General features: G+C 43.1%; 1 protein-coding gene across 2 annotated transcripts in view; it reads right to left on the reverse strand.

The window, feature by feature from the left end:
- EPS15 (epidermal growth factor receptor pathway substrate 15) overlaps positions 1-15,849 on the reverse strand; it is a 916,228-nt gene that overhangs the window by 541,297 nt on the left and 359,082 nt on the right. For both annotated transcript variants that reach the window (XM_086952422.1, XM_086952423.1), the window contains exon 7: positions 10,653-10,778. In XM_086952422.1, coding sequence (XP_086808548.1) covers positions 10,653-10,778 — 126 coding nt within the window. The remainder of the gene's footprint in view (positions 1-10,652; positions 10,779-15,849) is intronic.

Below are 15,849 nucleotides of genomic sequence, written 5' to 3' on the forward strand. Positions count from 1 at the left end.
TTAAATACACTACATATTAAATATTTTTCTCCCTTTTTGAAGCCACCATATGCTTGAAGAAGTCACCCACCCCTGGACCGGTTCCCAGTGAACTCTTTACATTGTCTTGTCCAAACCTCAATCATCGTGGTCCAATAGAAGGAGGTAACATTCACCTATGCAAATTGCTGCCATATTATCCAAAGCATGAAAAGGGTGCTGCTTGGGCACTGCAATCCTACATAATTGCCAAACTAGCGAGTTCTACTGCTCGCCATGGACTCATCCGTCTCAGTATTTCCCTGCACAGCACCTCAGTAGCTACCCACACACACCTACACACACTGTAGAGGGGTTAGGGAATCCTATGGACCTGGACATTTTGAAAAGGTAGCACTAGCTGAAAGCTTCTTTTTAGTTATCTTTGCAAACATATTTTAGGAATCCATATTTTTGGTTCAAGGTGTAAGTTTTCATTCGGGGATACAGTTCTTAGGGTTGATCGCTGCCAGAAAGCATTATTTAAGTGTCTCATGCATATGTTCTTTGTGTGGAGCAGCTCCTTTTTCACTTTAATCTTACTCATTTGTGTCAGTGTGCATGAGCCTGCAAGGTGACAGGAATTAGTGTCCTTTGCAAAAGGTGCTTCAGACGCATTGGGTTTACCATGTTTTGGGGAAACTTAAAAAAATTCGGGCGAAATTAGCTCCTCAAAGGAACTTTTCCTTTCAGACACATTTGGTGTGGTGTAGTGCACCTCTCTTTCTGACTCCTTCGATGGTCATGAGTCCTTGTCACTATTAAGTTTCTTGGTGTATGTTGTGTGTTTCTGGCATAAGTCTTGACAATCGTCAGTGTCTTCAGCATGGAAAGGAATGAGGACTATTTGAGCCTACAGCATCAACTAGCATTTTTGTACCTCCTCAAGGTCACCCTTGTTTTCGAGGCTGATATTCACTCTGCTACGAAGCATCCCATCGAGGTGTAGTACAGCAAGATCAAGATGATGGCTTTGGAGGATGCCCTGCCTCAACATTGACATTACTGCAGGAGTCCAGGGTTAGAAGAGCACAGTTCATGGAGGCTGCCGTGAGGGGAACAGCGTTTTTGCAGAGCTTACCAACCTTACACCGTCCGCCTCACCTGGTCTTGCTCCACGCTGTGAAGGAAACGGCTGTCAGGCTCCTATACTCCGCTAAATCCGCCGTGAGGGGAACGGCAAATGCGACTACAAGCCCCAGGGGGCTTTGCGTGGCACCAGAGAGTCACGTCAGTGGTGGGCCCCAGAGGCCCTCATAGCCAGCGCGGACCTCCTGTAGCGCGGGATGCGCGCAGGCGTGCCCGGGCGCTGCCTGGGCAAAGCCCAGGCCAAAGGCGGGCCCGTCCGCGCCAGTCAGAGCCTTACAGAGGCTGGGCTGGGCTCCCCCTCTAACTTCTGCTAAATGGGTAAGCGCAAATATGTGGGTAATGTGGAGCTGGAGGGTTTAAAGGCTAAAGTTCCCAGGAAGACTCATTCAAAGACTCACTCAATCTCATACTTGACTTCTGCTGTGGGAGAACTAAACAAAGAGATTGCTAACGCAGAAAAGGAGCTGGCGTTGGGTACAAGCCAAATTTGCGGTGAGGGGTATCCGGCTATTGAACATCATGTTTCTGCACCCGTACCTTTGGAACTGGTGGTCTTGAATAATACCTCAAATACAAGGAGCGTAGTTCAAGCTCCCAAACCCACTTTGTCAAAGACAGATGTTGTGGAGATTCCATCCTGAGTTAAGGACGGTCCTACAACTGGTTCAACTGGGGCCCCTGAGGAGAAAAAGGGTCTCAATAGGAAAATTGGCAAGCGGCAAAAAACTGTAAAAAAAAAAAAAAAGGTCCCTCTAAATCGAGTTTTAAGCTAGATGAGAATATAGAATTGACTTTACGGACTTTATTAGAGGAGATCTTTAGTGAGCGGTTTGAGTCTATAGTAATTGGTATTGCCAAAGATAATATTGATACTCTCAATACATGTGTCTGTGACCTCAAGATAAAATGTGAGAGGCTGGATTCCTTTTTAATGGATAAAAAATATACCATGGAAGTTGTCCCCAATGAAGGTTTGTTGCCTAATCCCTCTTTAGTAAAAAGCACTAATCCTGTTGAGAAACACTTAGGAAATCAATCATAACCATCCTCAGGAGGAGGGGTTTAATCTAACCTTGAGGGGGAAGTGGGGGGAATCAAAAAATCAGTAAAGCCTCGCCAAATCACCCGTAGCTTAGATAATTTATTATCCTCTGGCCTGACAGTGATAGGCATTGAGAAATGTGCACCCCACATTTCTAATGCAACCTACAATGGTGATAGAATCAATCTTCCGGAAGCAACCCCTTCGGTCGCAGTTCTTGTTGGAGTTCCTGCTGTTAGGGACCCCGACAGTGAATCCATGTTGGCCCTTATTCAAAAGACAAAACATTGGTGTGCTCAATACTACACTGGCCGACCTGAGATCGACACATATTATAATTGCAAGGAGGGTGTCCTGGGTTGGAAATGGTCCCAAAGAAGTACCTGATGACTAGATTATAGTCAATTTTAATCAACAGGATGCTGTAGACAGGCTCTTCTAGGTCTCCTCCCCAGTATATGGTGATGACATTAGGGCACTTCCTTTGGGCTTCTTTTACCATCCTCTAAAAAAATTATATAAGAGCTGGAGTTGGAGCAAAGGTTGCGGACTTGAAGAGCTGTCTCAAGCCATCAACAAGCCACCCCATTAGAAGTTGTGTCATGCCAGGTTTAGAGAACAACATGAGGGAATTACGTGCACCATCACAATTGGCCCACTGTCCGGCACCGGTTGGTTGAGGGGGTTTTACCCCCCTCAAATAGATTTCTACCTCTAGTACAACTGGATGAGAACGATTGACTGAATGACAAGGTGGGTGGTATTGTTGCCTCTTCTTCAAAGGGTCCTGTTCTTATTGATGCTCGAGACGTAATTTTACGAAACTGTAATATTCTTAGCTGGAATATTGCAGGATTGAGGTCAAAAAGAGATGACCTCTCATGGCAGGATTTGATAAAATCCCATGATATAATAGATTTACAGGAAACATAAGTCACAGGGGCAAACTTTGGGGTGGATGGGTATAGATCTTTTTTTCAACCTGCACGCCCTGCTGTAGCAGGAAGAGCAATAGGAGGGCTAATCCTCCTCCTTTCTCTTAGAATAGAGGGTACTCTTAAAATGGTAGAGGCTGATTCCCCAAACTGTTTGGCGGTAGAGGTAACCTTGTCTAGTTCCTCAAAGCTATTACTGGTCAATTTTTATAATTCTGGGGAATCTGATTTCAGGAATCAACATGTGTGTTATAGAAGAATTTAGGCTAAACAATCCATGTCTTATTATATTTTATTAATGGGCAATTTTAATGTACACCCTTGTGACCGAAACTGTCTTATAAATGATCCTCTAGAAACACAGTAATTCAGAAACTCCGCATTTTGAACATTCATCCCGGGGGTAGGTCTTGGAGGATCTCCTGGCCGAATCAGATCTCTTTGAACCCGGCTTTTTTTCCCAGTCAGAGCGGTGTCCCACTTTTAAGCTTTCTGTCTTCCAGATGGCTAGATAAAGTAATTTCTTACAATGCCAGGTTGTCACCTTAGTGTTCATAATCCTGTTATTTTAGTATTGGATGGCGAGTCTGGCATTCTGGGCCAGCTGGGGGGGAATGTGGAGCAAAAAGTTTGGTGACATGTGACCAGGGGAGGAGGCTTAAATGGTCTAAAGTAACCCCCGATACTTTCTTTGCAGACTTTTGCTCAAAGGCTGAAGGGAATCTTGCTACATGTATTAACTTGCCTAACCCAAAGGACTTGATCCTCAAAGCCTCTGAGGGTATATGTAGTCAGATTGCAGCAGATCTTACGATTGGCTCACAGACCAAAGGGCTTCAGGGTACCAGATGGTTTGACAACACCTGCTCGAGAGCTCATCGACTATTAATTTTAGCATTGAAAAGTGTACCACGAGACAGGGCGTTGGTGGCGAGCCTACGCAAGCAGTATAAGCTAGCGGTGAATTCTCGGTAAGCAGAAATGAAAACCGAGGCTTTGAATGCACTTTTATCAGTAGAAATCTTAAAAGATAGTTCAAAATTTTGGTCTATTATTAATGCCCCATTTTTGTCCTCTGCCGAGAATGACGTGCAGGAGTGTAATATAACAGAGGTACAGTGGCTAGCTCATTTCGGGGCAATATATGAGTCCACTAGCTTACTGACTCCTACTGCCAGCCTTCCTCATCGACTGGGAACAGACCCTTTTGTGTTTATTGAGGTCGATATTGAGAAAGCTATAAAGGAGACCGCGGGGAATTAAGCCCCAGGTCCAGACGGGGTTCCGGCGGACCTTTATAAATGTGACCCTAAATTTTGGACAAAAATATTGACTAATGTCTTCAATGCCTCTGGCTCGCAGGGGTTTCCGGCATCCTGGAGTCAAACCATCATTATTCCAGTCTTTATGAAAGGTCAGAGAGGGGACCGCGATGCTATAGACCCATATCGTTGATTGATTCCATGGTTAAAAATCTAGGAAAAGTGGTCTTAGCTAAGATTACAGACTGGATTAATGATAACAAGATTGTATCAGACCTGCAGCATGGCTTCAGGCATGGAAGAAGTACTATTGACCAGTGCCTCAACTTGCATTTATTAATTGGCAAGTACACTGTGGCCAAAGAAGGCACCCTGCACATGGCCTTTATGGATTTATCCTCAGCCTTCAACCTGGTTAACAGGTCTAGGCTGTGGAATATACTGCTAGTAATGGGCTTGGAGCCGCGCCTAGTTTACTTCCTAGCTGATCTCCACCGGGACTTGTATGCGTCAGTTAGGACTTTCCAGGATGGCAGATGTACCAGATCCTTTAAATCGGATTGGGGCGTTCAGCAAGAGTGTATATTGGCACCTTTATTGTTCACTCTTTATATTAACGCCCTAGACAAATTTGGAGGGAGGCTAGCCTGGACATCCCGCGTGTAGGAGAATATTTAATACCGGTTCTCCTATACGCGGTTGATGCCGTCCTTTTAGCACGTACTGCGTTGGGTCTCCAGAAACTCCTGGATGTTTTTCGATACTATATGCAGTCCTTAGACCTGGTTGTGAACAATGGGAAGTCGCACACATTGTCAATCGGTAAAAAAACTAGGAAACTGAAGTCATCCTTTTGTAATGGTGTGGAAGTGTCCAGGGTTACTTCCTTTACCCATCTAGGAATACTATTCGATGACAAAGGCTCATGGGTCCCCCAAGATAAAGCTAAGAGACTGGCTGTTAGCAGGTCGATGACAGCTTTATTAGGGTTTGCCTAACGCCCGGGGGCTAAGCCAGTTGAGGCAATTTTGAAAATATACAGATCGAAGGGCCTGGCTATTGCTGCATATGGTTCCTCTATTTGGGGTTTTAAACAGCAGCCAGGGGTCCAGACTGTCGAAAATAGATTTCTTCGTAGCCTTTTGTCTGTCCCTCAATCAACACCTACTTACACAATTCATCAGGAATTGGAGCAGGCTATGTATCGGATATTTTGAGTTTAGCTCCACTTCTGTGCTGGGTCAAAACTTGGCTTAATCCAGAATGGACACTGAATCAGTTGATTCTGCGAGATATTATCAATCTGGATAAATCCAATGAAATTAAGTGGTACGATTTGTTAGGAGGATTTGGAGTGGGTCAAAATAATTTTTGAGAATATTGTAATGATGGAACGGGAAGAGCAGGAATTACAGAAGCCATCAACTCGGGTGCAAAGTTTGACTAAAACCACCATGTCAATTGAACCTTACCTGATAACGGTGACTAAACCTTTTCACCGCTGGTTCCTGACAAGATTCCGTTTCAATTTGATCCACTTGGTTTTGGGTGATTTCCAGGGGTGGTGTAAGCCAGAGGAGGTTGAACCCTGCCATTGCGATATTTTTTCTGTACAGAATACTCTACGTTTTATGATGTTCTGTGATTATTACAATGTTATCAGGAGGAAGTTCATAATGCCACTATTGAGGGGTAAGGGTTTCGTACTAGTTAGACCGGCCTTACTCTATCTCCAAATGCTGAGTAACCCCTGGGACATTTTTAATGTTAGTTTTCTTGTTGCTGCTGACCGTTTGAGGAAAAAAAGATGTCCTGGTTTAGACAGTGTATAAATCGCAATGGTAACGTTTTATGAATTAGTAACTTGGGTATTTGCCTTTTTAAAATTACTGTAGAATTATTGTACTTTGAGATGGTTTAATGTTTGTTAAGGATGTGTTGTTGTCTTTGTATTTGTATTTTTGTACTTTTATGATTTTAACAAAAATCAAATAAAGTGGATAAATGAATGACATTTCTTCTCGGACCAAGCATTCTCATTCATTGAGGCAAGTTTTGAGATTTTCCCTGACATCCAGACTCAAATTGAGGTTCGCTCGGCTCCTTGTAGGCCTGGTTCTTGATCAAGTTGCTTCTCTGACCGAGGAGGCTTATAAAATACCGGTTATATTTCTCCTGGTAGGGCTTGGAGCTGACAGAGTATCAGTGCCCCTGCAATTTTGCTTCTGAGGTGGAATAAAACTTGTTCCGAGATGTCCTGGTCTCGACCTTCATCTTTTGGGAGAATTACACCTGTGGGACTGTTGGAATCCAACCACCCAGCAATGATTTCAAATTCTTTGTAGACTCCCAAAGTCAATTCACAGGGCACCCTCTACTCCAGAGCAGCATACTGAGCCTACCCACTATCACCCCACAATTTAATTCTCTTTTTTACGCTTAAAGAGCTGTTCAACCCGACAGCTGTTCACAAGGAAGGCTCAAATTGCAGATTGGATTGTACCAACCTAGCATCATATCGAGGATAAAACCAAAAGGGTACGTTTTTCCATCTAATATCCCTGCTAGTCATTCCCTTATGGCCTGGATGGGGGTGTCTGACTGTCCCGGACACAGTGTCTATGATGATACTTCTATAGGTGTTCTGTACCACTTCAAAACTGGTGACCTCAAGCTCTTTTTCAGATTGCAAAGTGGTCTCAGATGGAGATGTCTAACTCTACTCCAAATACAATGGTGGAAATGAGAGGAACGTGCACAGCAAATCCTGCAAACAATGTGTTTTAAAATAATAATTACTGGTGATTCGATAAGTCTTCTTAGCAATTTAATTGTAACGTAAAACACAAATTTAAATGTAAACCTTTTATACTGGACACTTGTTGCGGGATTCAAAAAGGAGTGGCATTAACTTAGCTAAAACAATATCAAGGCGCCTTTTATAAGGTGGTAGTCAACAAACTAAAATCATTCTTCTGAGCCCTACCAGCAACACCTGAACAACCGATATCATAACCAAAGAGCCACCTTTATTTCCGTCAGGTTGGCTATCAGCACAGCTGAAAGTACCTTACAGATCCATACGACAATCTTACATCGCTACGGTTTAAAAGGTGTTGTAGTACAGTGGTGCTCTAACACATTTTTGTCACTTTGCTTCTAACTAATTGGTGCCCGTGGTGTTCCTCTAAAGACCTACATATATATACTTTAAATATCTGTAAACAACCAAACTCAAGGAACGTTTCATCCTTCTGGAGCGAAGCGGAGTAGTTTTGAATCTGGGTGAGTTATCCACCGTTTCATAGTTGGTAGACAATGAGGAGGTGTCAAGATCCAATGTGTTGAGACCGAAATTATCATTAAGGACAAGGACAGAATGCTTGAACCTAACAAACGAAACGAGAATCATGGTCATCAATGATGGACTTCATTTTCTCATCACCGGTGCTTTAAGTGGTAAAGATTAAAAATCATTGCCTCTGGACTGCTGTCGGTTTTATCTCATTGCAAACAGATACTTGGTTGATGTGTACCACACATTCACAATTCGCTGTGGCATGATGCAAGTTCCTCTGAAAAAGTATATAGAACACAAGGTCATTGTATAGCTGTGTATTATGTGGCATCAATGAGAGACAGATGTTCTGCCTTTCCTATAAAATGTATGGCACTCTGCTTTAGAATGTTGCACTTCGTTCTGTTTTCAGTTTAGATCAACAAAACAAAATTTAACGTTAAAGAACATGAAATGCCTTTAGAGCCAAGAACATGGTCACACTAGCATTTTAATGTAAGAGTGCTCTCTCTTGTGAGACCCATATGTCTACATCATCATCATATGGAGAAGTGGAGAAGTGTGGCTCAGGGGTTAGAGGCGGCAGACCCGGAAGCTGAGATCGGCCCTGGACCAGGGTTCAATTCCCCGCCTCGGCGGGTCTTGGGCTAAAAAATTCCATGGACTCGATAATTCTCGCTCCGGTGCCTCCTCAACTCACGGGTTCACACTCTGCGACTATGGGCAATAGCTTGCTTAATCTCCACAACGGCCCCTCGCAGCGGGATGCCTGGCTTTCACCTTGTGGATACCCTGCCGGGGTTATCTCACAGGGGAATACCAGGACGGGTTCCCTAAGCAAGCGCCGGGAAACCCTTTGTGGGTAGCTGTGCGCTATATAAGCTCAAATACATTTACATTTACATTACAGATATGTGCCACCCACCCGGTCAGAGAAGTACCTGGTGTGAATATCATCAAAGGATTTGAAACCAACAAAGGTCTTTCTTTGTGCAGTATACGCATATCCACCACTGCAGACTGATGCAAAACTTCTCAGTTAAATCTTCACAGTGCCGTGACTGCAGAGACCTTACAGAAGTGGTTTCAAATTCAGTTTCACATGTAGTTCGAGATAAATGTAGGACAGCGTCATACATGGTAAGTTCAGTACTGTTACCATCAGAGATCGTGAGACCTGCTAAAGGGGGCATTCCTTTGAAACTCCAGCACTATCATTGGAATCATGGTACCCCTCTGCAGCCAAAAACATTCTGTTTAAAGGGTGGTGACAACCTTCTTGCATTGAAGAGGAACTCTAAGTGGAACAGGAAGTGTACTGTTCCATGTCTATCCGTCTGACATTGGAGATGGGAGTTTCCTTGATCAGCCAATCCTTCAGGCAAGGGTAAATCAAGCTCTTTTCTACTCTAGCGCGATCCCTGCTGACATTCTGTAACATCAAGTGATGCAGATTTTACTCCAAAAAAATGCTAATGCTTTACAGATTACACCTACCACAAAGCAGGGATAGTTTGAGTGCTTCTCGTGCATAGGGCGATAAAGTTGATGTTTACTAGAAAGCAGTCTTCCATTAATTATTATGGTATACACAGTGGAGCATATTCTACCCGAATCGTTCAACTGCAAACCCAAATGTGCCACTTTGTCCTTCTAGAGCAACTTACAGTCAGATGTACAATCAGTGCAGATTTGTATGTTCTTGTCACGGTTTCAATATGTACTGCCTAAAACCAGGAGTATCATCCCAAACTTTGAAGACAATGCTTGTGAGCAGTAATATCGACACCGCAGTAGTGCAGGTCTATGTATTTTATTTAATGTGCCAATAAAATAACTCCGTATCATATATGGCCTCAATGCCTACGATCACGGATCAGGTACACATGCACAACAGTCTTATATGTCCACTGGACAGCAAATCAAGCTTTACATAGAAAACAATTCACAAGGGTTGGAGCCAGTAGAGGGTAGGGGATCAGAGGAGGGAAGCTCTTAATGCACCCTGGGAATAGAATACATACTTCAATACAATGAATGATGAAACTATTTCACCAACTCTCCAGCCAGGGTCTCTCACAATAACAATACTGTTTACGCGCTTCCTCTTTATTACCATGTTTTTATGTCTTCATACTGTTTAATGAGACAATTGACTCTACTTCCACTGCTAGGGAACCCAGACACTCAGGCTCGGCGCACACTCCCTGGTTTGGGTGTGTTTAAATGATTTATTAAAGGTGGTGCGAGGAAGGGTGTATATATATCCATAATCAAATGTTGTATTGCTTTTTGAAACAAATAGAAACCATTACAGGCTTCAACTGATAAGATCAACAGGCAACTATACCATGTCTCAAATGTCTGCATACAATGCAGTTGTGTTCACATTGATATATATAACTGCCTCTACGTCGCCCTCATACTTTCCTTGGAGTATTTTTAGCATGAAATCAAACACATGACACCAGATCGCCCCTTCTTTTTGTAATGCTCATCAAGGCGGCTGTAGCCGAACCCAACGACTTGGCACAGTGGCCCTTGCCTTCCATCTCCAGGATCATTCCCACGGTTTTCCCGGACGCCACCTCCCTGTTTCCAATTCACTTCGATGCCTGTGATAGGACCTCTCACTAGCTGCACCCTGGCAGTCCTTCACTTCTACATCACTTCGGCAACGTCACATACGAACATATAGAAGGGAACAAGAGGGCGAACGGGTCCATCATTCTTTTGGGGGAGAACCTTACTTTGTCCAATGCACCCACAAGATGCCCGCACAGGGTAATATTGTTGGTACACTGGTGATTGAGTTTGAATGGTTAGAACTGAAAAGATCTGGCTGATTTACTAGATAAATGATGAAGTGAACAGACAGTAGTGTATTGGACACTTCACAAGCAAATACAACAAACGCAGTGATTAAGAGTGACGAGGCAACTAATGTGGCCCGCAGTGCTGACAATATATCACATTGCCCACTCAACGGACGCGGACCCTTCTCTTACTCTTCCCAGGACGTCCACCGGGAGCTTGGAGTTCAGCAGCACCGGCTTTACTTTATCACCGGAGAGAAATCCACTCACAGGGCTGAGGCTGTCAAAGATGACGTCATATTTGGTCTTTTCTTCCACCTGTGAGGACACAAACATTCAAAACGAAAAGGTAAATGCACTAGGCATGTACTCTATAATGATCTGAATATGTAGACAATCTGCACAGTATTTAGCAAGGAACCTCACTTTTGCGAACGGTGGCCCTGTTTTACACCAGGATGAGTGTTGTCGGCAAAATTACAGTAACACTTTGACTATCACAGAGAATCGAATGCCCCCTTCCTTTGCCCCAGGAACGAGCTGAACCAGGTTTCTAAAATCTAGAATGTTACTCCTCCTGATATGTATTCTACTGCATAGGTAAATAAATACATATATGCACCTCGGAGGCATACCAACTCGTGGATTACTCTAGCCAGACTGAGGTGCGTAAACATTCACAAGTTCCTTATGGGTAAGCCATGGTTTGTGACCGAGAGGAGGCCCAGTGTGCTTTGAGACGTCTCCCAGGGGAGCATCAGCAGAGCCACTTTAGTCAATCTTGCAGGAGTCATAAATAGGGCTCCCACTTTCATGGATTTTTTTTTAACATTTCCATCTGTATTTATCCATATTTCTTTTTTGCCCATTGTATTTGTATTTATCCATATTTATTTGGTGTGTTACACAATAGAGTTGTGAAATGGTATATTTCCACATTTATTTTACTCTTAGACATGCACTCATATGTGGATGCCTACCGGGTTTTAGTAAATTAAGCAGCCCTATATAACAAAACACTACACCCACGGGTACTTTGTACTACAAATATATGTTAACATATGCCTGTATTTATTTAAATATCATCCTGCTTTTTAACTCCCCATGCTGGCTCTCTGCTCATCTTTGCCTCGAATTCATGTAAGGCAGAATGGAGTCTCTCTCCCAAGAAGCACAATTTTCTGTTATTTTTCTGCATTTAAAAATACATACAGACAGGAAACACGTTATTTTCTGACTGTATTTATCTGTAAAACTCAGCAAAATTGGAAAACTGGGAGCCTGAGTCATAAAGTACAAATTACTTGTATCCCATTGGGGGTGCTACTGACTAGAAGTCATCTACCTTGTATAATTTTAGGTGAGCTATGTTAAGATGTTAACTTTTTTTTATTTTGTTTTTATTCAGTCAACATAAGCATCAGCCCTTTGCATCAAAACATTCAATGACATTGGCATAGACAAAACTTCTCATTTTTTAGCCCATCAAGGCTAAAGACCGAAATCTTCCTTAGGTTGGTTACATCGAGGACATTCATGCGTTTTAGCATTGTCAAATTTGTGTAGCAGAACGAGAGATGATATAGTCTGTGTAGAAACTTGAAGTTCATCACCTTGTGTCTGTCGTTCATTGAACTTGTGTCTTCTTGGCACAGCAGTACGACCACTTATGAGCATTCACTGCCTACTCAAATCCTTCTTTCTTTCAATGGACAGCTTATTAAACTGCGATACACATCCTCCATTAAACACTATATCAATAAGCTTAGTAAGCAATACAGGGCAGTGAGAGCCACCGCATTCGTCGGCCTAAGGGAGATAAACATGTCAAGAACAATAGCGTGCCCTTTATCCATAAATTGCTCTGGTGGCAAAGGGCTTGTTATGGCTCATGTGCCCCGCCGGAGTCGTTTCATGTTTAATCAGTGAGTCCTTTGAATTGTTAGGGGGAGTTCTACATTAGCAATAAGGGGAGCTCTTGGAGAATACAGGTGGCGTGTTCATATCCAGTGGCACATTCTGTACTCCGCCCGTACCAATACGATCTCTGGGTTAAGGTACCTTTGTGGAAAGACAAGTTTTAAGCATGTCCACCTCTATTCTGCCTAAGTGACCAGGTGTGGTATGAGTGGCCGGGGTTGTTGCCAGCACAGTGCAAAGACTGAAGTAAAATTCAAGGTCCAGGCCCGCCAACTCTCCCATAGTAATTGGTAAAGTCATGGCCTCCAGTGTAATCACACCCGTCACCTTGCCATCAGAAAGTAGGGGCCTTAAAAAACCTCTGCAGCAGAGGGATCCGAACGTTCCTAAAGTGTTATATAAGCTTAGGCATTACTACCATTTTTAAAATTGCTAATCTTCCAGCTACTGATAGCCGTAATCTTATCTACCTTTCTATTGCATACTGGTCATTATAAGGTCTTGGGTGTCCTTGAGGACAAAGTCCTTGTTTTGCGTATGTGGACACCCAGATATCTTCTCAAGGGTCTGTCCAAAGCAATGGGTAGTCGAAATTGGTTGCTCAATTTGCATCAGTATCCCGCTATCTACGAATAGGCACCAAATTTTCACAAAGCATCAGCATGAGATTTGCGGCTGGATTTTTGATGAATAACATTATGTTATCCACATACATTGATACAATCAAACATCTATTTGTTAAGGACAGTTATGTATGTGTATGGTGTTACAGTAGTTTACAGGCCACGGGTTCCATCGCTATAGCAAACAGAAGTAGAGAGAGTGGGCAGACCTGTCTCATGCCTTTAATGAGAGGTATGGATCCCGATAATGATTGTACAAGGGTAGGCAGGCATGTATTTAATTGAGTTAACATGTAGGTGTGCCTCTGGCCCCATCCTCCACAAGACTGTGTATAGGAAAGGCCACTGCAGTTAAAGGTCTTTTTGCAGTTAGGAAGACACCTATCATCGAGATCTCAGGGTCTACCTGGCAAATTATTACAAACAGTGCACATATATTGGATCTGGCATGCATGAACCCAGTCTGGTCTGGCAATACCAGTCCTTTTATCACGCTCATCAGTCTGTTGGCAATAATGCTAATACTTTACTATCTAAACTGAGAAGAGGTAAGCTGTGCATCTTCGGAAGCTGTACAGAAGGAATTTGGTCTGTCGGATTGGTGAAATAGTATTTGCTTAATTGCACAATCTTATGCTTGCGTGATTAAATCACATACGAAAGTAGAAAAAATACATGCAGGTCTAGTCAATTCAATTGCTGAGAAGAAAGAGTATTTAGTTGCTAAATGATATCAATTCCATAAATCAAACGTTAAGGTGCTCCATACGTGATGAGTGAATAAAGTGCTTGTGCAGTGCAACAAGAAAAAAGTGATTAAACACGTATACAGAAACAATTTAAGTCTTCAAATAAGCCTTTCCAACACATACAGATCTGTGGTCACTCATTGGCGGGCTAGGTGCACCAGTCCTTATTTCGCCCAAAACCCGCAATTCATTTGTACAGCCTGAATGTAAAAACATCAACATTTCGACCCTCTTAGGAAGCGTGTGCCTTCTTTACCTCAAGGCAGGTCTTCATCAGGGCACAATATGTATGGAACACCTGTATGTTAAAATGTATCATGTCAGACTTTGTAAGGAAAATGACTAAACAGTGATCAACACCGGGTATGACTAACCTGGAGTCATGGAAGGGCTGGGAATAACCTGGTTTCCCTTGAAAAAAGGTTCCCATGTATCATAGAAAACACTGGCTTTTAATTGGATCTACCTCATATAGCTATCCTATCAGGTAGTGAATATATATAAAAACTCAACCATATATCTACGTGGGAAATTCCTCACAAAATCCCAAATTACTACATTAAAAATGCTGATCAAGAGTATCCTCTCTAACCCCTATGTATTAAAAAGTAAAGTGGTTTCACAATCATTCTGTTGCTGTTGATATTTTTCTACTAGATTCTAGCAAGGTCGCCAGTGGCAAATACCAGGCTCTTTTACAAGAGTGCTTCAGTAGTCCTTTTGGGGTACCCCTTGTCGTGCAATCTTAATGAGGAGGTCAGATTCACAGAAAAAATCTACACTACTGGAACAATTCCTTTGGAATTGATCATATGGGAGATGGCCATGCAAACTCTTGGGGTGGTGGCTGGTGTATCTCAGCAGTGTGTTGCACTCTGTAGGCTTCCAGAATAGTGTGACGTACAATGCTTCATCCTCTACTTTAATAGTGAGGTCTAGAAAATGAATTTCCTTATTACTGTGTGATACAAAGAACTGTATGTACGTGGACCTATAAAACATGGAGTTCGACAAGGCGAACCAGTCCTCCTTCAAGAGAGATAAGCTGAGGGCATTTTGCAGCGCCTTAAAGATCAACATGGGGGCCAGGGAAAAGGAGCTGTTCAAGGCCCTCAGAACTTAAGAGGCCCGCTGGGTACCTCCACCACTAGGGAAGGAACAGCACAAAGGTGGTGTGGGAGAAGATGATGTAAAGGACAATCACAGTATCCTGAATTGAGCAAGTAGGGTAAAACATATCCCCTTTTATTGGACCTAGAATGATCTACAGAGTCAACAGTTAAGCAAGCTTTATCACTAGCCAGAGGTCCTTGCAAGAAAGTAAGGCAGCCCTGGATCTGGAAGACAGAACTATAGCCCTGGCTGAAAGAAGATTGTCCCTGGAAGAGAGGAGGTACAAACTTGGTCTGGAGCCCAGAGAAGATGGTGGCAGCAGAGTGGTAACTAGAGGTGCTGGTAGTAGAGCTCCTGATGTCACAATGCCCAAAGGAATTGTCCCTAGTTATGCCAAGGGGGATGACAATGAGAAGTGGCTGGCATTAGATATAGGAGAGCTCTTTGGTTTGACCCCTGAGAAGTATCGGCTCAAGTTTAGGACAACCCAGAAGGGTGCTTCACAGACATGGATAGACTTTGTTGACACTTCAGTTAAGGCACTAAATGGCTGGATTAAAGACAACAAAGTAGACACATTTGAAGGGCTCTACAATTTAATTAAGGGGCACATTTTGGCAAATTGTTACTCCGAAAAGTTGCACCAATATCTGGAAGACTAAGTAGTCTAGTCCAAGGAAACAGGACAAGAAAGCTAATGAGTGGGCTCCTACCAGGGTCCTCAACAAAACCCTGGGAGGGGACCAGAAAAAAGTGTTCAGGCCCCCATTCAGGGGAAAAAGGTATGGGGGGGTTTAAGGTTAAAACAAACAGCCACAAAATGTCCCCAAAGGATGCTTGCTAAAGGGAGGGGAGTGTCTCAAGCCACATCACTCTCAAAGGGGAGGGGGTGTCTTAGAAAGTAGTTTGGCCTCTGAAAAGCTGGGGTGTGTTTAGATTGCATTTTGCCAGGACACAAAGGGGTAGATTGTAGTATGTGGAGTT

The sequence above is a fragment of the Lissotriton vulgaris genome, chromosome 1_1, assembly GCF_964263255.1.
Source record: "Lissotriton vulgaris chromosome 1_1, aLisVul1.2, whole genome shotgun sequence".
NCBI classification, from domain to species: Eukaryota; Metazoa; Chordata; class Amphibia; order Caudata; family Salamandridae; genus Lissotriton; species Lissotriton vulgaris.